Source organism: Cucurbita pepo, chromosome LG17 (assembly GCF_002806865.2).
Source record: "Cucurbita pepo subsp. pepo cultivar mu-cu-16 chromosome LG17, ASM280686v2, whole genome shotgun sequence".
Taxonomy (NCBI): Eukaryota; Viridiplantae; Streptophyta; class Magnoliopsida; order Cucurbitales; family Cucurbitaceae; genus Cucurbita; species Cucurbita pepo.
In genome coordinates this window covers 1,669,368-1,691,292 of record NC_036654.1, presented here as the reverse complement: position 1 = coordinate 1,691,292, position 21,925 = coordinate 1,669,368, and the positions used below count along the sequence as shown (strand labels likewise).

General features: G+C 37.1%; 4 protein-coding genes and 2 long non-coding RNA genes across 9 annotated transcripts; 4 read left to right on the top strand and 2 right to left on the bottom strand.

The window, feature by feature from the left end:
- The first annotated feature begins 1,158 nt into the window (after positions 1-1,158).
- On the top strand, positions 1,159-4,078 carry LOC111778365 (elongation factor 1-alpha-like). The gene is made up of 3 exons (XM_023658143.1): positions 1,159-1,265; positions 1,968-2,449; positions 2,931-4,078. The coding sequence occupies exons 2-3, from the start codon at positions 1,988-1,990 to the stop codon at positions 3,810-3,812; spliced, it is 1,344 nt and encodes a 447-aa protein (XP_023513911.1). The 5' UTR covers positions 1,159-1,265; positions 1,968-1,987; the 3' UTR covers positions 3,813-4,078.
- A 143-nt stretch (positions 4,079-4,221) lies between these two features.
- On the bottom strand, positions 4,222-7,384 carry LOC111778366 (ER lumen protein-retaining receptor-like). Of its 3 annotated transcripts, none has more exons than XM_023658146.1 (7): positions 7,284-7,380; positions 7,060-7,185; positions 5,612-5,877; positions 5,350-5,465; positions 4,768-4,841; positions 4,593-4,656; positions 4,222-4,490 (listed from the first exon to the last, which is right to left on the bottom strand). In XM_023658146.1, the coding sequence occupies exons 2-7, from the start codon at positions 7,148-7,150 to the stop codon at positions 4,454-4,456; spliced, it is 648 nt and encodes a 215-aa protein (XP_023513914.1). In that variant the 5' UTR covers positions 7,151-7,185; positions 7,284-7,380; the 3' UTR covers positions 4,222-4,453. The 3 variants fall into 3 exon arrangements, with proteins under 3 accessions (XP_023513914.1, XP_023513913.1, XP_023513912.1); XM_023658145.1 differs by having other exon boundaries at positions 7,060-7,204; positions 7,284-7,375; XM_023658144.1 differs by having other exon boundaries at positions 7,060-7,384.
- Positions 7,385-8,302: 918 nt separating this feature from the next.
- LOC111779098 (PLASMODESMATA CALLOSE-BINDING PROTEIN 2-like) lies at positions 8,303-10,470 on the bottom strand. Of its 2 annotated transcripts, none has more exons than XM_023659164.1 (3): positions 10,094-10,470; positions 9,910-9,943; positions 8,303-8,666 (listed from the first exon to the last, which is right to left on the bottom strand). In XM_023659164.1, exons 1-3 carry the CDS (start codon positions 10,407-10,409, stop codon positions 8,432-8,434), a joined length of 585 nt encoding a protein of 194 aa, XP_023514932.1. In that variant the 5' UTR covers positions 10,410-10,470; the 3' UTR covers positions 8,303-8,431. The 2 variants fall into 2 exon arrangements, with proteins under 2 accessions (XP_023514932.1, XP_023514933.1); XM_023659165.1 differs by having other exon boundaries at positions 8,576-8,658.
- A 1,007-nt stretch (positions 10,471-11,477) lies between these two features.
- Positions 11,478-12,024, top strand: LOC111779365. Its single transcript, XR_002812682.1, has 2 exons — positions 11,478-11,663; positions 11,750-12,024. It is a non-coding gene; the product is annotated as an uncharacterized LOC111779365 (long non-coding RNA).
- Positions 12,025-12,629: 605 nt separating this feature from the next.
- LOC111779363 lies at positions 12,630-15,461 on the top strand. Its single transcript, XR_002812681.1, has 3 exons — positions 12,630-12,733; positions 12,820-15,364; positions 15,441-15,461. It is a non-coding gene; the product is annotated as an uncharacterized LOC111779363 (long non-coding RNA).
- Positions 15,462-20,283: 4,822 nt separating this feature from the next.
- Positions 20,284-21,875, top strand: LOC111778941 (ethylene-responsive transcription factor ERF062-like). Its single transcript, XM_023658955.1, has one exon. The coding sequence runs from the start codon at positions 20,529-20,531 to the stop codon at positions 21,747-21,749; it is 1,221 nt and encodes a 406-aa protein (XP_023514723.1). The 5' UTR covers positions 20,284-20,528; the 3' UTR covers positions 21,750-21,875.
- Positions 21,876-21,925: the final 50 nt, after the last annotated feature.

The window sequence follows — 21,925 nt, the reverse complement described above, 5'->3', positions numbered from 1 at the left end:
GATATTAAAATTTTAAAATTATACTCATCTAATTGTAGCTTAATATTATTAAAAAAGAACAATAACAATTAAAACTTTTATATTAATTTTTATATGCATCAAATCAAATTTTAATTTACCTAATGTTATAATTTTTAGGTTAAATTAATCAAATACCCTTAAAATTTGTATTTTATCTTAAAAAAAAATTATGGGTTTCAATAATAAAAAATGTCATTATCATTAACTTTTTATGGAAATCATTAATATTTTGTTTAAAAAATATCCTTATTATCGAATATTTTAAAAAAACATCCATAAAAATTTAAAATAACATTAATGTCATTAACCTTTATTAAAAAAAAGTTCTAAAAAAATTTTAGAATGAAAATTATTTATCGACCCCTGATATATTATTTCCATTTTTATTTACTTTTAGAAGTTTATTAGTAATTCGGAAAAGTTTAAGTATTATTTTTGAAACACTATTTTGGTTCTTAAAAAGAAAAAAAGTCTAACCTTAAATTTATTTAATTAATTAATTTTTTTTTTTAAACTTTAGGGTATTTTTTATATTTGGTTTTTAAAGTTTTAGGCTATTGTTAAAATTTAAAGAGTATTTATTAATCAAAATTTAAATTTAAAGGTATTTTTATTAATTTATTTTAATTTTTCCATATTCAAATTTCGCTACATCACCCGCGAAAAATATCTATAAACTCACTAATTTTCATAAAATTAATTTTTTTTCTAAAATTAATTTTGATTAATGTATAAATTAACTATTAAATAAACTTGTGGAAATTCATAAAATTCAGTTGTAATATTGCTCATACGACAATATTTACCCTTGTAACAATTATCTAAAATTTACAGTATAATTTGATAAAATGAAGAATTAAAAAAAAAAAATTTTAATTCACGTTTTTTTTAATCTTTAAAATTGTAAAATTAAAATTTAAGTTTAATACAACCAAATTCGTAATTTTCAAAAAAGGGGAAAAAATTGAAAGATAAAAAACGGTGGCAGCGTCTTCTCGATCTTAGGGTGAGGCGGCAAGAGGAATTAGGGCAAGGGAAGAAAGGGCTATTATCGTAATTATGCATAGAAATGAAGGGGTAAATTTGTAAATTAATATAGAAGCGGCACGACGGTCTCATAGAAACCCTAGACGCACATAGCGGCTATAAATATGTAATAAATCTCTTCGCTTATACCTCGCTGCTTGCTCCTGCGTAAGATTTAGGCTGCTTCTTTCTTCTGATTTCTCCTCAAATTCTTGTGGGTAAGCATTTCTTTCTCCATGTTTTTCGTTGATTATGCTTCATGTTCATAGCACTTGTATGATTTTCTTTGAATTTCTATGCGATTTAAGTCTTCAGTATGTCATTTCTGTTCCTCGATTAGGTTTAGTATGCTTGTTTGGCTGATTTGTCTTAGATCTATGAGTTTTATAGAGAAATCTTTCGCTCTTTTTGGATCTTGATATAGCATTGAGTTGATTTGTTTATTGCTAACTTGGACGGTGTCTGGCGGTCGTTGAATTATCGTAGCATGCCTAGTTTTTGTTCTGATTTGTATCTGTTCATAGATGGACGGTGTCTGGCGGTCGTTGAATTATCGTAGCATGCCTAGTTTTTGTTCTGATTTGTATCTGTTCATAGATGTTAGCTAGTACCGCGAAATCAGATGTTAAGTTTGTTGTTTCATTGGGTATTCGGAATCTTTTCGCTTCTTTTCATATTTTGTAGAGTACTTTTGTTGTTTACAGGGCTTGGCTGTTCTTGTGTACTCTGGTGCATAAATTTATATGCTTAGCTTTAGGGCTTTTGGAGATTTAGCTTTCATGATTCCTTTCTTGGATGGAGTTTGTACATGATATTTATGAACATTGTTTATTTAATCTGTGTTCTTTAAAACCCTCTGGTTATGTTGTATGTTTGTAGATCGGTAGGAATTGTACTTATTTTCTTTGTATATTTTGCAGTTCCATTTGATTAGTATCAGATGGGTAAGGAAAAGATTCACATCAACATCGTGGTCATTGGTCATGTCGACTCTGGTAAGTCGACCACCACTGGTCACCTTATCTACAAGCTTGGAGGAATTGACAAGCGTGTGATCGAGAGGTTCGAGAAGGAAGCTGCTGAGATGAACAAAAGGTCATTCAAGTATGCTTGGGTGCTCGACAAACTTAAGGCAGAGCGTGAACGTGGTATTACCATTGACATTGCTCTGTGGAAGTTTGAGACCACCAAGTATTACTGCACAGTCATTGATGCTCCCGGACATCGTGACTTTATCAAGAACATGATTACTGGAACCTCACAGGCTGATTGTGCCGTCCTCATCATTGACTCGACCACTGGTGGTTTTGAAGCTGGTATTTCCAAGGATGGTCAGACCCGTGAGCACGCTCTCCTTGCTTTCACCCTTGGTGTCAAGCAAATGATCTGCTGCTGTAACAAGGTTGTTACTTACTCGTGTTTTTTTGTATTTCGTTTTTATTTTACATGGTTCAATTTCTTATCTGCACTTTATAGTTGCTAGCGTAAATTGATTAATCAACTTGTGGAACAATAAATGCTCAACCCATAATGTATATAATATTATCTGAATGTGGATCAGTCGTAGTGAAGATACAATGTAGCTGGTAAGATGTGTGTCCACTATTGTATACAGGAAGTTCTGCTTTCCTGAGGAGAGAATGACCATTGGGTGTTTGCTTCAGACCCTAATCTGGTTTGTTCTTTTCAAATAATCGAAGGGTGTATCATATCCACATATGACTCTCTTTATGTCAATTTGTAACTCTGTATGTCATCTGCAGTCTTAATTGTATATTGCTTATTGTTCATCCTTCTAGGGTAGATGGCTATTCAATTATTGTCAATTAGTCGATGCAAATGGAATTTCCTAACTCTATTTTCCTTTATCGTTTTCCCTGTAGATGGATGCCACCACCCCCAAATACTCAAAGGCAAGGTATGATGAAATCGTGAAGGAAGTGTCGTCTTACCTCAAGAAGGTTGGATACAATCCAGACAAAATCCCCTTCGTGCCCATCTCTGGTTTCGAGGGTGACAACATGATTGAGAGGTCCACCAACCTTGACTGGTACAAGGGACCAACACTTCTTGAGGCTCTTGACTTGATCCAGGAGCCCAAGAGGCCCTCAGACAAGCCCCTCCGTCTCCCACTTCAGGACGTTTACAAGATTGGTGGTATTGGAACTGTCCCTGTCGGTCGTGTTGAGACTGGTGTCCTCAAGCCTGGTATGGTTGTCACCTTCGGACCAACTGGACTGACCACTGAAGTTAAGTCCGTTGAAATGCACCACGAGTCTCTCCCAGAGGCCTTGCCTGGTGACAATGTTGGATTCAACGTGAAGAACGTTGCAGTCAAGGATCTCAAGCGTGGTTTCGTTGCCTCAAACTCCAAGGATGACCCTGCCAAGGAGGCTGCCAACTTCACATCTCAGGTTATCATCATGAACCACCCTGGCCAAATCGGTAATGGTTATGCCCCAGTCCTTGATTGCCACACCTCCCACATTGCTGTTAAGTTCGCCGAGATCCTCACCAAGATCGATCGTCGATCTGGTAAGGAACTCGAGAAGGAGCCCAAGTTCTTGAAGAACGGTGATGCTGGTATGGTTAAGATGATTCCCACCAAGCCCATGGTTGTGGAGACCTTCTCTTCATACCCACCTTTGGGTCGTTTTGCTGTTCGTGACATGCGTCAAACTGTTGCTGTTGGTGTGATCAAGAGCGTGGAGAAGAAGGACCCAACGGGAGCCAAGGTGACCAAGTCCGCTGTGAAGAAGAAATAAGCCAACCAACAACAATGAACCGAACTTGCATTTTGTGTCGAAGACAGAACATTTTAGTTTGCAAAACATGAGAAAGACTTTTGGGTTGATGCTAGTTGTGAGTGGCTTTTACTTTGTGTTAGAGCGGCTCTTGACTCGTAGCAGTTTTTCATTTATTTTTAGTTTTATCTGTCTGGTTTTGTGTTGTTAATTTTTAGACATTTACATCGTTGGATACTGTTGATTGTTTAAAAGGTTTTTAATTACAAGTCAATTTCCCTTATCCATATTATTATTATTATTTTTCCCTACATTTAAGTGGTTTTTTTTAGCGATGCTTAGATTCGAGGGTTAGCTGTTTTTTGAAAAATAAAGTGAAATTTCTTTATGATCACAGTTTAATAGCATCGTTTATGGTAACATCTTAGGGTTTCCCCACAAAGTAGTAGTTTTGGTCTGAACTTTATTTGAAGAAAGTGAACGTACAAAAGGATTGAAAACGAAAGCCAAGGAAGCAGATGACTGTATAGGGCTAAGTTTTCTAATTTAAATAAAATCCCTATTTTGCAAAACAAATGCAACATAAATAATATGCACTCAACTCAGATCATTAACTATTGCGTCCCTTCTACCAAAGCTTTTATTTATACACAACTCTAAAGCTAAGCTGGTAACTCAAGCTTCACGTTGTTCTTCCAGCTGAGAGACATCAGTTAAAAAGGAGCAAATCATCCAAGGATTGAGGACATATATATATCATCATCAACACTCAGCATCATATCATTAAGTTGTAGAATTTACCTTACGATATAGTAGTAGAAGAAATCCACATACAGCAACGTTTGCACGAAACCCGCTATCCAAGCTGCAACAGCGAATTCGTTTGACCATTAGTAGCTAATTCAGTTCATTGGTAATGACTGCCTGTGTGTGTGTTGTGTGTGTGAGTGTGGGCGCGAGGGAGGGAGGGACATACTTGTCCAACGAACGAATCTTGGCTCGGTGAAGTAGCGGTAGACCCAATTCAATATGTACAATGCACGGTACGAGCTGAAAAGATCAGGAAATAGACGTGATGAATGTATGTTCAAAGGCTTAAGTTTAAATGAAAACGAGAACGGATTCAAGCTTTTGATCCAAATGCCTCTCGTACCAAATACTTGTATCTTCGAATGGATTTAAATGGATCAACTAACTTTTGATGAATCGAATTCAGAAAAGTTCGTCAAGAAAACAAAAATCGAGGTATAAACAACCAACCAAAATCAGAAAGCTTTCAAAAAACCGTCCTAAAAAATCTAGATGCTTACCCTGACAAAGTGACCAAGCCAACACAAAAGCTTGTATGAAGGAGAAAGAACAAGACTCTAATTCAAACTAAGCATTCATTTGGTATGAGAACTTTCACAACATAATCTGCAGATAAATTAGACATTAAGCTTAAACGTGTCACGAAACACGAGGTAAAAGACAAAAACACAATGCACCTTCAATGGAACATATGCAATTTAGCATCAAAATGTAATGTACATGACAAGATATTGAGCGAAGGCTTTACCCGAGAAGGAAGACGTATTGTCCCGTTAAGTTGTCGATATTCCTTGTCCTTTGTAGCAACACCAATTGAGGAAGAATGGCAACAGCTTCGAGAAATAGAGAAAACGTCCACATAACCTACCCATTTCCATTCATTAACATAGAACATCAGCAGAAAATGATGCAAAGCTACATCTATAATGTGTTGCACTAACTCATCTTCCTCTGATGAACTCCATTCTAAGTTGTGATATGATCCAATGCAAGAGGAATAAGATATGTACCTCTTTAAACGTAAACTTATGATTAAAAACCAGTGCCAACAGTAGACAAGGCAACACAATATATTGATTGCGAAATGTGTCCTGGTCCTTGTCGTATGATCGACGCACGACTTTGTGTTGTCGCATGTACCAAACAATGGAGAGAGAACTCCCCAGGAATATTAATTTCATTATAGAATTGTATATTGATGAAAATCCGTCAAATATGTCCAAATATCGGGTAATGAAAACCAGGGCGTAAAGTTCTTGAGTCCTCAAAGAAATGCCTGCAGGATCAATACAAAGATTCAGACATGTTAATGCTAGTAGACATGGCAGCTCCAGTCAGAAGAGAGTTCAAACATATAGAACCACCAAGACATGTTTTATGATGAAACAATCAAAAGCGAAGTGACCCACATTTCACAAATTTATAATCCCTTTTTTCCCTACAAATATGCGTTCGGGTCCCAACTAGCGTACTCTTATCTTCGTTAAGCTCATGGATAACTATTTGATTGACCCTACGACATTCGTTTGTCCTCTTTGGACTTTCCCTTCCGGACTTTCCCTCAAGGTTTTTAAAACGCGTCTGCTAGGGAGAGGTTTCCACACTTTTATAAAGAATGCTTCGTTCTCCTCTCCAACTGATGTGAGATCTTACAATTCACCCTCCTTCGGGGCCAGCGTCCTCGCTAACACTCGTTCCTCTCTCCAACCGATGTGTGATCTTACAATCCACCCCCTTTGAGGTCCAGCCTCCTCGCTGGCACTTGTTCCCCTCTCCAACCGATGTGAAATCTTACAATCCACTCCCCTTCGGGGCCCAGCGTCCTGACCGGCACTCGTTCCCTTCTTCAACCAATGTGGGATCTTACAATCCACCCCCTTCGGGGCCTAGCGTCCTCGTTGACACTCGTTCCCCTCTCTAACCGATGTGCGATCTTACAATCCACCCCCTTCGGGGCCTAGCGTCCTCGTTGACACTCGTTCTCCTCTCCAACCAATGTGGGGTCTTACAATCCACCCCCTTCGGTGCCTAGCGTCCTCATTGACACTCGTTCCCCTCTCCAACCGATGTAGGATCTTACAATCCACCCCCTTCGGGGCCTAGCGTCCTCGTTGACACTCGTAACCCTCTCCAATCGATGTGATCACATAGGTAGGTTTCAGATACTTGGACTTTCAGTTAAACATCAGGCTTAAATTGAGACCTAACTTACCGTTCTGTAATTGGAATCAAATTACCTAAAGAAGAGGAAAATCAAGAACAAACCAAAGCGAAACCCCCCTCCAAACGAAACATTCGTCAAATTCTACCCTCATTCAACGAAATGAGAATCAACAAATCATCATATTCGACGAAATCAACAATTCAGGACAGAGTTCACAAAGTTCACAAGCGGCAAAACAATGCCAAAAGCTAAAACTACACAAACAACAAAGAAAATCAGAGAAAGAAATCGAACCTGCACAAGACTTGATAGTATGAATTTTGAGGAGCAAAACCAAAATGCTAGCCAAATGAGTCATATCCCCAGCCAATCTGAAGATATTCATCTTCTTCAACTTCTAAATTTCCCGCTACGAAAATTCTGACGTCGGAAGATCGATCTCGCAAATTCCCCGAGCCCTAATTGATTATCAAACAAAAAGAAATACAGAAATCTTCGTATTTTAAAATGAAACTTACCCGAAGAGAATTGCACTCGTTTTTCATATACGATTCGGATTCAGGCCTCTGTTTTCCGGCCGTCGTATCAATATTTTGCTGTTTAGAAGATGAAATCGAATAAAACCATTATAAAATAATGAATTTATCTAAAAATTTAGTGGATAAATCTTTAATTTTTTAAGGTTAAATTACTATTTTATTTTCAAAAAAACATCACATTTATTCATCTTCGTCTTTGGATCATTTACCTAATAATTAATATCGATACGAACAAATATTTAACTTATACTTTCGTTCGAGTTTCAAGTTTTCAAATAAAATCGAGCTTCTGTTGGAGTAGTTTTCCATGAAATAGATTCAGAACTTATGATGTCCCACGTTGGTTGGGGAGGAGTACAAATCGCCCTTTACAAGGGTGTGGAAACCTACCTCTAGTAGATGCGTTTTAAACCCTTGAGGGGAAGCCCAAAGAGAACAATATCTACTAGCGGTGGATCTGGACCGTTACAAATGGTATCAGAGCCAGACATCGAACGATGTATCAGCCTTCTCGCTGTTCTCCGAAGGGGGGTAGACACGAGGCGATGTGCCAGTAAGGACGCTGGGCCCTGAAGGGGGGTGGATTTGGTGGCGGTTCCACATCGATTAAATGAAGGAGTGCCAGCGAGGACGCTGGGCCCCGAAGGGGGTAAATACAAGGCGATGTGCCAGTAAGGACGCTGGGCCTCAAAGGGGGTGAATTTGGCGATGGTCCCACATCGATTAAAGGAATGAGTGCTAGCGAGGACGCTGGGCCCCGAAGGGGGTGGATTGTGATGTCCCACATTGGTTGGGGAGGAGAACAAATCGCCATTTATAAGGGTGTGAAAACCTTCCTCTAGCGTACGCGTTTTAGCCCAAAGATGACAATATCTGCTAGCGGTAGATCTGGGCCGTTACAGAACTAAACATCCGATGTTAATAAGGTATAAATTGAATCGTTTAACTGAACACGTAAAACCCCGTTTAAAAGAAAGTGGGAGATTTGTGAAGGCTTAGCTAAACCGACTCTATAACGTCCAAATAAAATATACATTTGATCAATCTCTTAAGCCTCACCAGTTTCTAACAAAATTGAGTAAACCGTCTCCCATAAATTCAATGTTAGACATTGCTCTACATATTGTTTACGAAGCGAGTGAGATAGCAATCGACAACCATATCAAGATCAAGAGTTTAGAGGTCGTAAGACTCGAAGAGGCTTTCGAGTTGGTAGATGTCGGGTTGTATACTGGGTTTAGTCCATTCGTGTCATCGGTACCACCGTTGTTGAAGCTTGGCGTGGTGGTGGTTGTGGTTGGTGTTGTTATTGTCGGGCTAGTGTTTCCTGGAGGGCTCGGTGTGATTGCTCCTCCTGCAGTACTGAAAAATCATCATAAATGATCTTTAGAACAACTCAATACATCGATTCATTCTTATTCTCGATGAACGTTTTCTTTGAATAAGACAAATTTGAAAAGAAATGTCGGACAAGTTCTTACGACAAGATGATATCAAAGAATTGATTCTTTAGGGACAACCCAACATCACTCCATCTATCATTCTTATTCCTTTTTTTTAATAAAAAATAATATTTAAAAAATCGAATATTTATTACATAAATTAATGTCTAATTAAACTCTAAATTTTTAATTTTAGATCGAATATAAAATAAATATTAATTAAATATAAAATTAAAAACGGTCTAACTTTTATTTTACGTGAAATTAAAATTTTAAAAAATTAATAGATATTTTTTTAATGATAAAAAAAAACTAAAATTGTAATTTAAATATATTTTTTTTCTATTTAATTATTTTCAGACTTTGCTCCGACAAGTTTAATTTAAGTCAATACTATTCTTGACCAGCCTTCTAGATTCTCAAAACGCAGCGTTTTAGTCAAAAAGCTAATTTAAAATTATAAAAGTAAATCCATGCTATTCTAACCGTTGGATCTCACCGCCACCTGGGCCCCAGCGTGACTGATCCAACCGTCTCTAATTAAGATGAGGCCCACTAAAAATACTTTGGACAAGAAATAAAATATTCGATTTTTAAAATATTATATATATATATATATCACCCTATTTAAATTATTAAGAATTCGTTTTAATTTAGTTTTTAAAAAAATATCTAATATATTTTAAAATTTTGAATTTTAAATTTTATATCTAAATAAAAATTAAATGTTCGACCCCATTTAATATTCTTTTTAGGATTCTACTTTTTATGTAAAAAAAAAAAAAAATATTAAACTCAAAATTATAATTTCATTTATCATTTAAACAATATTAAAATTTATAAAAATTAAAAGAATTATTATACATTTTTTAAAATTTAGGGGCACTAAAATTTTAATTTAAGTTCAAGATTTTTATAATGAAACCCTCCATTATAATTTTATTTTTTAATTATATTTTAAAGAAATGTTTAAAATTTAAAAATAAAGAAAATAAAATATTCTCCAAACCCATTTACTTGAACATGAAGAAATCTCCAGCAATAATTAGAATAAAATAAAGGGTAGTTTTTGTAATGCATATTTTAAATAAATTATAATAATATAAATAAATAAATAAAACCTAATATTTCATTTTAAAAATTGAAAAAAAAATTAGCATTACCTGATTGAAGATGGATAAACACAAGATCCATAACCTGCACAAAACAAACAATGTCACATAATTAAACCTAAAGTTTAACCTTAAATTAATCAAAATAAACATTATTTTATATATATATATATATATATATATATTTTTTTTTTGTTAGAATTAAAAAAAAATCTAATTTCCATAAAAAAAAAANTGGGGTTGGAGTGGGCGATGGTGGCGGAGCCGGCGAAGTTACAGGAGCCAGGAGCCATGGCCTTGCGCTGGAAGAAGCTGTTGAAGGCGTAGGAGGCGTGGGCCTGGATGGTGTTGGGGAGGAAGCATAGGCCGTTCGGCAGAATAGGAGTGCAATCGGCGCCGGTGGCGCAGGCATAGTTCAGCGCCGTCTGTAGCGCCTCGTCGCTGACGTCGCTGCGAGCCACGCACCAATACTCGCTGGAAACGGCGGAGGTGGTGGTGGTGGTTCCGATGAGAAGGAGGAGGAAGGAGTGGTAGAGAAAAAGCGTGGCCATTGGGGAAGAGGGCAGAAAGAAGGGTTCGGGACAGAATGTCTTCTTGGAGGAAAGACAAGACACTGACAACTGTACTTTCATCCTTTTTCAATTGCTGTTGTCTACCTTAGAGATGTCCTATCACCGTCCTATATTTTTTACTGTGCGGTGTCGTGATCTTAACACGCCGACCAACTTTAAAGAGAATTAAGTCTCATATATATTTTTCTCCTCGTCTTTGTGGCTTTGTCGGACCTTTGGCGAGGTTTGTCTTCGTCAATCAAACATCGTTTGTGCAGAATCCAAGCTAGTTTAACCCTACACACCATGTGCGCGTGCATTTTCAATCGTCTACGACACATCCGACTTGCCTCTACACCAAGCCAAGTCATTCAGCTCGACCTTACCTCTGCTCGGTCCAAGGTCTCTCAATGCAACGTCGCATCTCATCTTCTCATCTCGATCCCCATCGACATGGTCCATATGTCTTGACGTCATCTCGAGTCTCGAAATGTCGTCGGCCATCACAACTCGTTGGATCATGCCATCGAGATCGGGCCCGCGAGTCGCTTATCTCATCGGGACATCCCAGACATCTAGGGAATCCAATCCTTATCAATTCTCTTTGTAGAATCCACGCCCCGATCCCCACTAAAATAATATGGAAAATTGCTGGGGATGGGGACGTGGAAGGCTTCCCGTAGACATCTCTACTCTAAGCTAAGTCCTTTGAATGTAATATTGCATCTCATCTAATTCCCAACAACTTGGGGTACGTTTCATGATGTCATCCCAAATTTTGGAATGTTATTGACATTTGGTGGTCACTCACACGGCTTATCCAGCATCAACCCATGAGTCAACTTTATCGTCCGAGTATCTCGGACAACCATATATTCAGGTAAGACACCTAATATAGTTGTCAAGAAAAATTTAAATAAAACAAAAAAGAAAAAGAAAAAAAAAACCGTTTTCATCCTTTTGTATGGGTTTTAAAATGTTAGATAGTAAAAAGACTTTTACGGTCAAAATTTTAACTAATTAACAAAAAGTAATTATTCAACTTTGCAAAATTNGGATCTCTACGAATTGAGGATTTTTAGGTGTTTCAATTAATTGATTTTGGAGATTTTTCTTCTTTCAAGTTTGTTTGCCTTGACTCAGATCTCTACGCGGAAATCAGAGGGAGAAGGACCGAGAGAGGGCTCAGGCTCGTAACCCTGGCAAGGGCAAATCCAAGGATGATGGTTTGACCCACGAGCAGCGCCGTGAAAGGTTCGTTTATCTTATTTCTTCCAGTTTCATTATTATGTGTTTATTTGATTGATTGATTGATTGATTTTTCTTCTTCTTATGGTTAGGGATGCGAAGGCTCTACAGGAGAAGGCGGCGAAGAAGGCGGCTCAGGCATCAGGGGGAGATAATTCGTCCGGAGGTAAAAGTAGCAATAAAAAGTAAATCGCCGTGAACTATGTCGATTTTTAACTTTGTTCTTGTTGGAACGCTGAGATCTCGTGGATTTCTTAAGACTGTTTGATATTGGAGAAACAACCTCTGTATGTCTAAATGATGTGAATGGATATGTATTATGCGGTCAACGTTAATTGGAGAAAACTCTCTTGATATGTTGTGTTGAGCTGATTATGTTGTTAATGCTTGATTTCCTGGAGATTGGATCTAGATGAGAAGTTNTCCACGCCCCGATCCCCACTAAAATAATATGGAAAATTGCTGGGGATGGGGACGTGGAAGGCTTCCCGTAGACATCTCTACTCTAAGCTAAGTCCTTTGAATGTAATATTGCATCTCATCTAATTCCCAACAACTTGGGGTACGTTTCATGATGTCATCCCAAATTTTGGAATGTTATTGACATTTGGTGGTCACTCACACGGCTTATCCAGCATCAACCCATGAGTCAACTTTATCGTCCGAGTATCTCGGACAACCATATATTCAGGTAAGACACCTAATATAGTTGTCAAGAAAAATTTAAATAAAACAAAAAAGAAAAAGAAAAAAAAAACCGTTTTCATCCTTTTGTATGGGTTTTAAAATGTTAGATAGTAAAAAGACTTTTACGGTCAAAATTTTAACTAATTAACAAAAAGTAATTATTCAACTTTGCAAAATTTACTAACTAATTAACCAAAAGTAATTATTTTTATATGCACTAATTTCAAAGGAAATTTAAGTGCAACAAAAAAAAAAAAAAAAAAAAAAAAAAAAAAAAAAAANCTACGCGGAAATCAGAGGGAGAAGGACCGAGAGAGGGCTCAGGCTCGTAACCCTGGCAAGGGCAAATCCAAGGATGATGGTTTGACCCACGAGCAGCGCCGTGAAAGGTTCGTTTATCTTATTTCTTCCAGTTTCATTATTATGTGTTTATTTGATTGATTGATTGATTGATTTTTCTTCTTCTTATGGTTAGGGATGCGAAGGCTCTACAGGAGAAGGCGGCGAAGAAGGCGGCTCAGGCATCAGGGGGAGATAATTCGTCCGGAGGTAAAAGTAGCAATAAAAAGTAAATCGCCGTGAACTATGTCGATTTTTAACTTTGTTCTTGTTGGAACGCTGAGATCTCGTGGATTTCTTAAGACTGTTTGATATTGGAGAAACAACCTCTGTATGTCTAAATGATGTGAATGGATATGTATTATGCGGTCAACGTTAATTGGAGAAAACTCTCTTGATATGTTGTGTTGAGCTGATTATGTTGTTAATGCTTGATTTCCTGGAGATTGGATCTAGATGAGAAGTTTCTCAATTATGATCTGATCTAACACAGATCTTCATGAAGAAAAGAAATGAAATCTTATGGTTCTATCATTTGACTTCTTTAGTTACAATTTTCATTAGAATGATAAATCCTTCTGTTCCTTTGCATTAACACAAGACAAAATTACAAAAGGAGATTTCTATTGTTAATAATTTAGTTGTTGGCTCCTAGAGAGAGGCACTGAAATGGGCCAGATCCCACGTCTCCTCCCCTCTTGTTCCTTTCCAACTGTGTGTCCAGAATATAGCCGACAAAATGACTAGCCATTTTACCACACTTCAGGTTCTAAATCCTATGCTTATACTTACTGACCAAAATCCTTTGCCACAATGTTTCAGCCTCTAAAGGGGTACCCCTTCACAATTCATTGGTCGAAACGTACAAAATTCTTGTGTGATAAAATTCCTATGCTCAACTTGCAACTCACATCTTTTTGGAAATGACCTCCCACTAAATCAAATGAGAACCACCCCATTCATCTTCAGGTACTCTTTGCCAACAAAAAAACCTCTCATAATATGCTCCAACTTATGGAAAATTGAGGATCAAATCCTAAAGAAATGAAGAAACTAAATTAGAATCCCATCAAAGAAACATTGGATCAAAAAGAGTGCCCCTGTAACAAAAAACCTAGAAAAAAATGTCTTGTCTGAGTAAATAAATGTTGTTCAACCCATTGAATCTTGGAACAAATAAGATGTCAGTCCTCAGATTATGACTGAATGGAAGGCCTAGATATAGACTTAGGCAGGCAAGAGATCTCACACCCTACCAAATAAGCCCACCTGGCTAGTTTACCTTGACCACATACTTTCCCAACTACGTTACAGTTTTGTGTGTTGGTTTAAAAACCTGAAATGAATTCAAAGACCAGTAAGATATGTTTGAGGTTAAAGAAGGCAATCCTCCATTAAGCTGAAGAAGATAGCCTCATTAGAAATGTGAAGGTGGGTAGCATGAACACTTTCTTTTCCTCCATAGAATATCTTTTACGTCTTATACCCTAGGAAACAATCTTGCCAAGGACAAATATTAACAACCAAAAGGTGAAGGAATGGATATAAAGGATCCTCAACCTAATGTTCCTGGAAGCAAACTTCGCCTTTAGGTTTACCAAGGACAAGAAAAGAGAAATTCATCAATCTTAATCAATTCCTTACATAGATTATCCACTTGGAACCAAAACCCTTTTTCCTCAATCTTATGAAAAAAACTTAGGGAACGGTGCTAGGCAAGAACATCCACGATTACTTGAATAAGCAGTCTAGTTACATTTACAATGATATTCATCTAAAGATGTACATAACAGCATTAACAGATACTAGCCTTCTGGTGTTCTGTTTGAAAGTCATACTTTATCTCCCTGTCTCCATTCATCTTGGAATTGTTTTGCAATAATTTTTCCTCACGAATCTTTCCTCTTACTCTTTGTCTATATCCTTGTTTTTCAAACACCATTATGAAGGAAAGGAATGTAGAATTAGAGTCCTACCTTTACTTTCAGCTTCAGATGTTTCCTCACGAACTTTCTTCTCATTCTTTGTCTATATCATTGTTTTTCAAACGCCATTATGAAGGAAAGGAATGTAGAATTAGAGTCCTACCCTTACTTTCAGCTTCTGATGTGCTGGGAAAGTAGCATGTAGCAAGTTTTGGCTAGTAGTAACCCAATTAAAAAGGGAATGGGAGGAGATAGCATTGTCTAATGAACGACGTAATAGTTTTCCCAACCGAAACGGTACCAAACTGTTAACAGTGTCAAGGTGGGTGAAATCATAGGCTACTAGTGTTTTCAATCCTATGTCAGTGTCCTCATTGCCAACACTGCTTAAATGCAATGTTTAGATGATTATGCATCCATGTACGGTTTATGTGCTATTATGTAGCAACTTCTAGGATGTGCTCATGGGCTAAAGTTCTATTAGTCATGATTATTGGCAGTGGTTGGGTCAATTTAAACTGTTTTATTTTGGACTAGGGTCCTTTTTCTGTAGTTAGATTTAGACTCCTTTGTTCACACTTGTTTTTTGTATGCTCTTGACTCTTGAGCGTGGTTATCTAAAAAACTGTACCATCATGTGTCAAGCTTTAACAGACAGCTATGAAGTTAAGAAGTGTCTGGATAAAATATCTGCTTAGACTGAAGGAGATGCTTGTGGCAAGCCCTTAGAGAATATATTCCTGACATAGGAAAAGGGTAAGTCCTGAAATGAATTTAGGAAATATCGTTTGGTTTGTGGGAATTTGTGAGATATTGGTATAATTTTGTATAGTAATAGAGAGATTGAGAAGAGAAAGGAACATGGAACGGTCCAAGCCCACCGCTTTCCCTTTCAAAAAGGGAAAGTTCAATGAGGACAATATCTGCTAGCGGTGAGCTTGGGTGGTTACAAATGGTATCAGAGCCAGACACTTGGTGATGTGCCAGCGAGGAGGCTGAGCCTTGAAGGGGGGTGTACAAGGCGGTGTGTTAGCAAGGACGTTGGGCCCCGTGGGAGATGGATTATGAGATCCCACATCGATTGGGGAGGGGAACGAAACATTCTTTATAAGGGTGTGGAAACCTCTCTCTAGCCGACAAATTCTAATTTATTTGTCCTTAGATTTACAAGTTCTCCAATTTTAAAGAACTTAATATTCTGAGAATACGAAACTTGAGTATTCCTAATCGCCACACCACCTGTGATTCCCCATTGATTACCCTATTGGGTTGGTCCTGTTGGTGGTGGGGTTAGAGGGGCTCTTGAGTGAGAATTTAGTTCAAGATCTTGAATTCATTTGTCAAATCAAATAAGTTAGATTTCTATTAAATCAAGGAAGTTGCGGAGCAGTCGAAGTTATAGATCGGTGTAACACATGCATGTCATAGTAATATTTCATATTTTTTCTCTCGATACTTTAATTTTAATAGTCTTTTATATCTTACAAATTTCACTATATGCTCTTATCTATTTTATTATTGTTATTTATGGAACGTCTTTTTCAATGACAGAGATGTCATTGAAAAAAAAAAATCATAGAAATCGAAGCATATTATCATTGCATTTAAAAATAACATTAGTTCGAACCATTTGGTCTTTTGCTTTTCAATCAAAAGAATGCTTTAAGATTGAGCTTACATTCTTATTTTTATTAACCTTACCAAAAATTTCAAGTTATTTATTGATATTATGTCATATCAATAAATATAATCGAAGATGAATAAAAATAAGCATGTTAGAGGCACTTCTGTTTGAATTATTTTAAAAAAAATGAATATTTAATCAACGAGAAGACAAAAGTTTAGGATACTAAGATTCAAAATTTAAAAATTTATTTATGGGAGTTGTTTAATAATTTGTTTATGCATTAAAAAAAAAAAAAAAAAGTGAAAGAAGACATGAAATGATGATAGTTTTTGTCAATTTAGATAAAGAAAATGGTTGAAATATTAATAAATGAAGTTATCCTAAGATCTCTTGCTTACAACTCATACAAACACAACTAATCATTATATTATCATATATATATACATATATTTATATTTAAAATGGTTAGTCGCATTGTTGTTATCACAGTTTAAGCTCGTGACACCATGAGTTGGGACTACATCTGAATAAGAGTTATTTTGAGGATAGGATGACCAAGAAATGTTTAAAATAAATGAAAGTTACTTACATATACTAATAATGTACACCTTTTTGTTTGGTGGCTCAATCGTAAAAACTTTATGGTTTTGGAGCAATTTTATGTTGGGTGGTCTCTTAAGAATTTTCTTGAAATGCACGGGAATGAGAATGTGTTGACCTATGGGGATAAGCAAGAAATAGGTAACGTGACCCTGTTGCAGAAAAATACTAGAACCATCATATGTATATTGAGCGGGCCACATGGATTGAAAAAATATAAATTATTGACCAAATAAAGGCGGTTCTTCTCCGATCCCCATTAAACCTAATTAATCACAACAAGATAACTTAAACAAATGCTTTAACATTCATTTAATTAAATCCTCAACTTTTCTAAAACATTCTATCTTTAATCTATTCATTTGGCTACGGATAAAAATTTAATNCTTCTAAATTATCATATTATATAAAAATATTCATTTTAAAAATTCATTCCATATATACATATTCTGGGTCCATACTCAAAAAAACTATTCACTGAACGTATAATTGTCTCTTAATAGTTAGTGGACACAAATTTGATGTGTACTTTCAGTATATCTCGACACAATTTTAAAACAAAATGTACGTTAAAATTTAAGAACTAAAACATAATAAAAATGTGTAGTAGGGTCAAATAATTGTTCCATGAGAAGTTGAAACGCCCGTAAACTAACTCGAACACTCAAAGAAAGGATCGAAACCCTAATAAATTAAAATATATTGAACTCGCTCCGTAAAAAAAGGAGAACCTTTTTGAATTGTTTCCACCTTGATATCCTTTGCTTGTTAGTTAGGTGGGAGTGGAAGTCATGATGGGTTTGGTTAGCTATAGGCTATTGGAATCCACGAGCTTTCATTTGTTTTCAAAGCAAAGGGATAAGCTTTTCTAATTTATCTTCAAATTCTTGCCCTTTTGCTGCTTTCTCAAGTCTAATTTCAATGGAATTTGCTATATATATATATATATATATATATCACTTTGTACCTCTTCTTTGTCATGTTTTGAGGCTTACCCAGATGCTGTTTTGGGACATTTTGGAAGAAATAAGATTCTTTTTGGAAAAAGATTGTCACTTTAGATGTTTGAAAATGTAAAAAAAGTTTGGTTTTTTGAGCTAAAAACGACAATATGAGTGTGTGGAAATGTTTTAATTTGGATTCATAGATAATGTAAAGATTCTAAAGATGGATTCTATTCCTTGTGATAGCACTTACATCTCTTTTTACTCTTACTTTTCATCTTGTTTTTGTTTTGTGCTCTTCTTTTCTTGCCTTTAATTTGAATTGTCGTATGATTTTAACCCTCGTACAAATGTTTGTGCGTGGTTTTTCGATAGATTAGCTCCCGGGATTACTCAAATGTATATCGAGAAGATAATTGTTTGTGTAACGATGCATACCCAGAATTTAGAATTTGGATTCCACACCTGATAGTCCCGACATTCTCCTGCATCTCTTGTGATATGCCCGCATTACTTACTTCTCGCTTCTAAGAGTGAAGACTTTCTCCACAGACCAATTCGCCCCGACATTCTCCTGCATCTCTTGCAACATGGCCACGATACTTACTTCTCACTTCTAACAGTGAACACTATTCCCATAGACCAACACGAGTTCTTTCAGTATGCTTTGTCATCACTCATGTTTCTTAATAAAATTTCTAGGAGGTCAACCAACATAGAATTGCTCCAAGAAAAACACGCTTAACTTTAGAGTTTTTATGATTGAACCACGAAAAGGAAGGTGCACATTGTTGGTATAAGTAATAACTTCCAATTCTTTTAAGTCTTTCTTAGTCATACTATCTTGACGATTGCTTTCATTCAGAAATGGTCTCGATTCATTCATGTATCTCTCATTTACTCGAATATCAAAGTTACGTCCCGTCAAGAATTATAGGTTATGTTGACATTATTCTAATAGCTTAAAAAACAAAACCAAGCCATCCTTTTTATGAAACATGGTCCAAAATGGTCCATTTTGAAAAGCTCTCTATGTCCTTAATTGGAACCCATGATGATACTCTTTCTTAATTGTCGTCCTCTCCTAACTACCAACCTAATCATAGCGGATATCTCTTAAATATTAATGGAAACAATTAAGCTAGTTCCAACCAGATCTAGTTGAGTTAGATTTAGATAATGTTAATTAAAACGATCTAGTTGTTCTTGACAAAGACGGGTAGTTTTAAAGCGTGTCGTTTTCCTATTATTTAATCCGACCTTAATCAGGTTCGTTGTAGGAGTGGTCCATGAAAACGTTGAAGGAATAAAAGAATAAGGGCAAAAGCAAAAGCAATGGAAGGAGATGGCCATGTGTTTTTGGCTTCAAATGTTGTATTATATTACACAAGAGAGGTAGCTTAGCTTGATGCATGTGCTAACTCAATTATATATTCATATTATTCTAAGATCATCAAGTTCTTCCAAATGGGTTCTCTTTTTTCTTTCAAATTCTTTCACTTTCATTTAGTAAGCTTAAAATGGCATTGATCAAAGCCAATAAGTTAGCTTAAAAGGGCTCAAAAAGTGACACTTCTAATCATTTCAAGCTCAAATTTTGGAGCTTTGAGTGCCCCAAAACCCATCTCAAAAGACACCCCAAATGAAGTTAACCCAATAAGTTCTTAGTTCTCCCATTTGTTTATTCACAAAACCCTCCAATCATTTCCTCATAATAATGTTTCCAATTGAGTGCAAGGAGGAGATCGAAGCATTCTTTTATAAGAGTGTGGAAACCACTCTCTAGTAGACGTGTTATAAAACCTCGAGGAAAAGCCTGAAAGGGATGAACGCAAAGAGACAATATCTGCTAATAGTGAGTTTGGACTGTTACAAATGGAAACCACTCCCTAGTAGACGTGTTTCGAGGAAAAACGTGAAAGGGAAAAACCCAAAGAGACAAGATATGCTAACAGTGGACTTGGACTGTCACAAATGGTGTAAGAGCCAGACATGAGGCGATGTGCCAACGAGGAAAGAGTCTCGAAGGGGTGAACATGAGACGGTGTGCCAACAAGGACGCCGGACCCCGAAGAGGATGGATTGGGGGGTCCCACGTCAATTAGAGAATGGAACGAGGTGGATTGGAAGGTCCCACTTCGATTAGAGAAGGAACGAGGTACCATTAATCTAACCCAAAAAAAAAAAAAAAAAAAAAAAAANTTCACACATGGGTAAGTGACTAAAGAGCAAAACTCTAAGTTCTTCCATAAAAGCTCAACCTTTGAGGTTCTTTTAGTTACTTTCATGGAGGACATCCATCCAACCCTAACTGACACGTAAGCAAAACAGAGCTGAGATGTCACTCTCTGATTGGACAACCATAAGATCAAGAAAAAAAACAGGGCTGAGCTGTCAGTCTCTGATTGGACAACCATAAGATCAAGAAAAAAACAGAGCTGAGCTGTCAGTCACTGATTGGAGAACCATAAGAACAAGAAGCAGCAGAGAGATGGGTTGCACGAAAGGAGTTAGTGGAAGCAAATGGAATGAGATTATTCTTTTGATGAAAACCCCAAAGAAAATACAAATCTGAGTCGGATGATAACTTTATTATGAACAAAAAGTAGATACCCTTCGCAGTTTCTGTGTATCTCTGTTTCTCTCTCTGTTTTCTTGTTTATATGTATAAGGCATAATTAATGCCTTCAGTTTGCTGTATTTCCCCTTCTTTTTCTTGTTCTTTCTCTCTTCTTTGCTTGTTTCAACAATGGCGGATCAATTCCCTTTGATTGAAGAACTCAAAAACATCATTCCTAAGGATATTTCATCATCTTCTCCGTCGTCTTTTGAAGAATTCGTCTCTGGATATTACTTTCATGGCGATCCAATTCTCTGGAGCTCCATAGCTCGAGCTTCGTGCTCTGAAAATGGTGATTCTAATGGTAATGATCAATCGAAATCCCCATCTTCTTCTTCTTCTTCTTCGTCGTCTTTTCGACTGTTTTCGAGCGAAAAATCTGAGATTTCTGGTGGGAATTTGATCGAAAACTTTCGAGGAATTCGAAAGTTTGAAAGTAATCTTCACCCAGATGGAGATGGGTTTGTTCCTGTGAATTTCTTGGAGGCTTCTCCGACTCTGTTTCAATCTCGAACAGATTCAACAAATTTGACTCTGTTTCTTCAAGAATCCGCCATTGTTGATCCGTCCCCTCGAAACCCATTTCAAATTCAAGCTCAAAATGGGCTCCAATGGCTGAAGAACAATCATAATCAGAGCCAAGCAGCCGCCATTGCTGCTGTGTCGTCGAGAAATTACAGCGATTTCTGGCTGGGAGCGACGAAGACGCAGCCGATGAAACAGAGTGGGAGAAAACAGGGGAGTCACAAAACAGAGTCGACGGCGACAGCGACGGCGACGGCGACGGCGGTTGGGAAGTTGTTTAGAGGCGTCCGGCAGCGGCACTGGGGGAAATGGGTGGCGGAGATTCGACTTCCAAGAAACCGGACGAGAGTCTGGCTCGGGACATTCGATACCGCCGTCGAAGCCGCCATAGCTTATGACACCGCCGCCTATATGCTGAGAGGGGAATTTGCACATTTAAATTTCCCCGACCAAAAACACCGCCTGAAATCCAATTCTCTCAATCGAACCACGGCGGCGCTGCTGGAAGCGAAGCTGAAAACGATCAGTCAAGAGAACACCAGTAGAAAAAAGACTGCCACCTCCTCTACCATCGCCGCGACTACCACCATACCCACCATTGATTCATCTTCTTCAGAGAAGAGATCCAACTTGAGCCAGAATCCGACGAGGATTTCGCCGGAAAACATGTCGGGGAACGGCGGCAACAATGGCGGATCTGAAACAGGGGAGTTGAAGAGAAACCCAGATGAAATATTTGAAATTGAACAACATCTTCAACTCAGCACAACGCCATCTTTGGACATGGATACGATTTGGGATGCTCTGTTAGTTTCTGATTCATAAATTTCTCTATCCCTTTTGGTTTTTATTATTTCTTTCACTGTTCTTCTCTACTCTATAGGAATCGTATGCAATCTTCTTCTTCTGTTCTTCGATTTTTCTAAATTCTTAATGATTTATTTGGAGGAACTTTTCTTTTCCTATATTTTTTTGAAACCCCGTATTGAATGGAGAGGAGA

Coding starts and splice junctions, on each gene's coding strand:
- LOC111778941 (XM_023658955.1), top strand. CDS start 20,529: ATGGCGGATCAATTCCCTTTGATTGAAGAACTCAAAAACATCATTCCT.
- LOC111778366 (XM_023658144.1), bottom strand. CDS start 7,150: ATGAATATCTTCAGATTGGCTGGGGATATGACTCATTTGGCTAGCATT. Junction 5,466..5,611: donor ATAAGTTTACGTTTAAAGAG/GTACATATCTTA, acceptor GGAAATGGGTAG/GTTATGTGGACGTTTTCTCT. Junction 4,657..4,767: donor AAGATTCGTTCGTTGGACAA/GTATGTCCCTCC, acceptor TCGCTGTTGCAG/CTTGGATAGCGGGTTTCGTG.
- LOC111779098 (XM_023659164.1), bottom strand. CDS start 10,409: ATGGCCACGCTTTTTCTCTACCACTCCTTCCTCCTCCTTCTCATCGGA. Junction 8,667..9,909: donor GTTTATCCATCTTCAATCAG/GTAATGCTAATT, acceptor ATGATTTTTCAG/TACTGCAGGAGGAGCAATCA.
- LOC111778365 (XM_023658143.1), top strand. CDS start 1,988: ATGGGTAAGGAAAAGATTCACATCAACATCGTGGTCATTGGTCATGTC. Junction 2,450..2,930: donor TGATCTGCTGCTGTAACAAG/GTTGTTACTTAC, acceptor TTTTCCCTGTAG/ATGGATGCCACCACCCCCAA.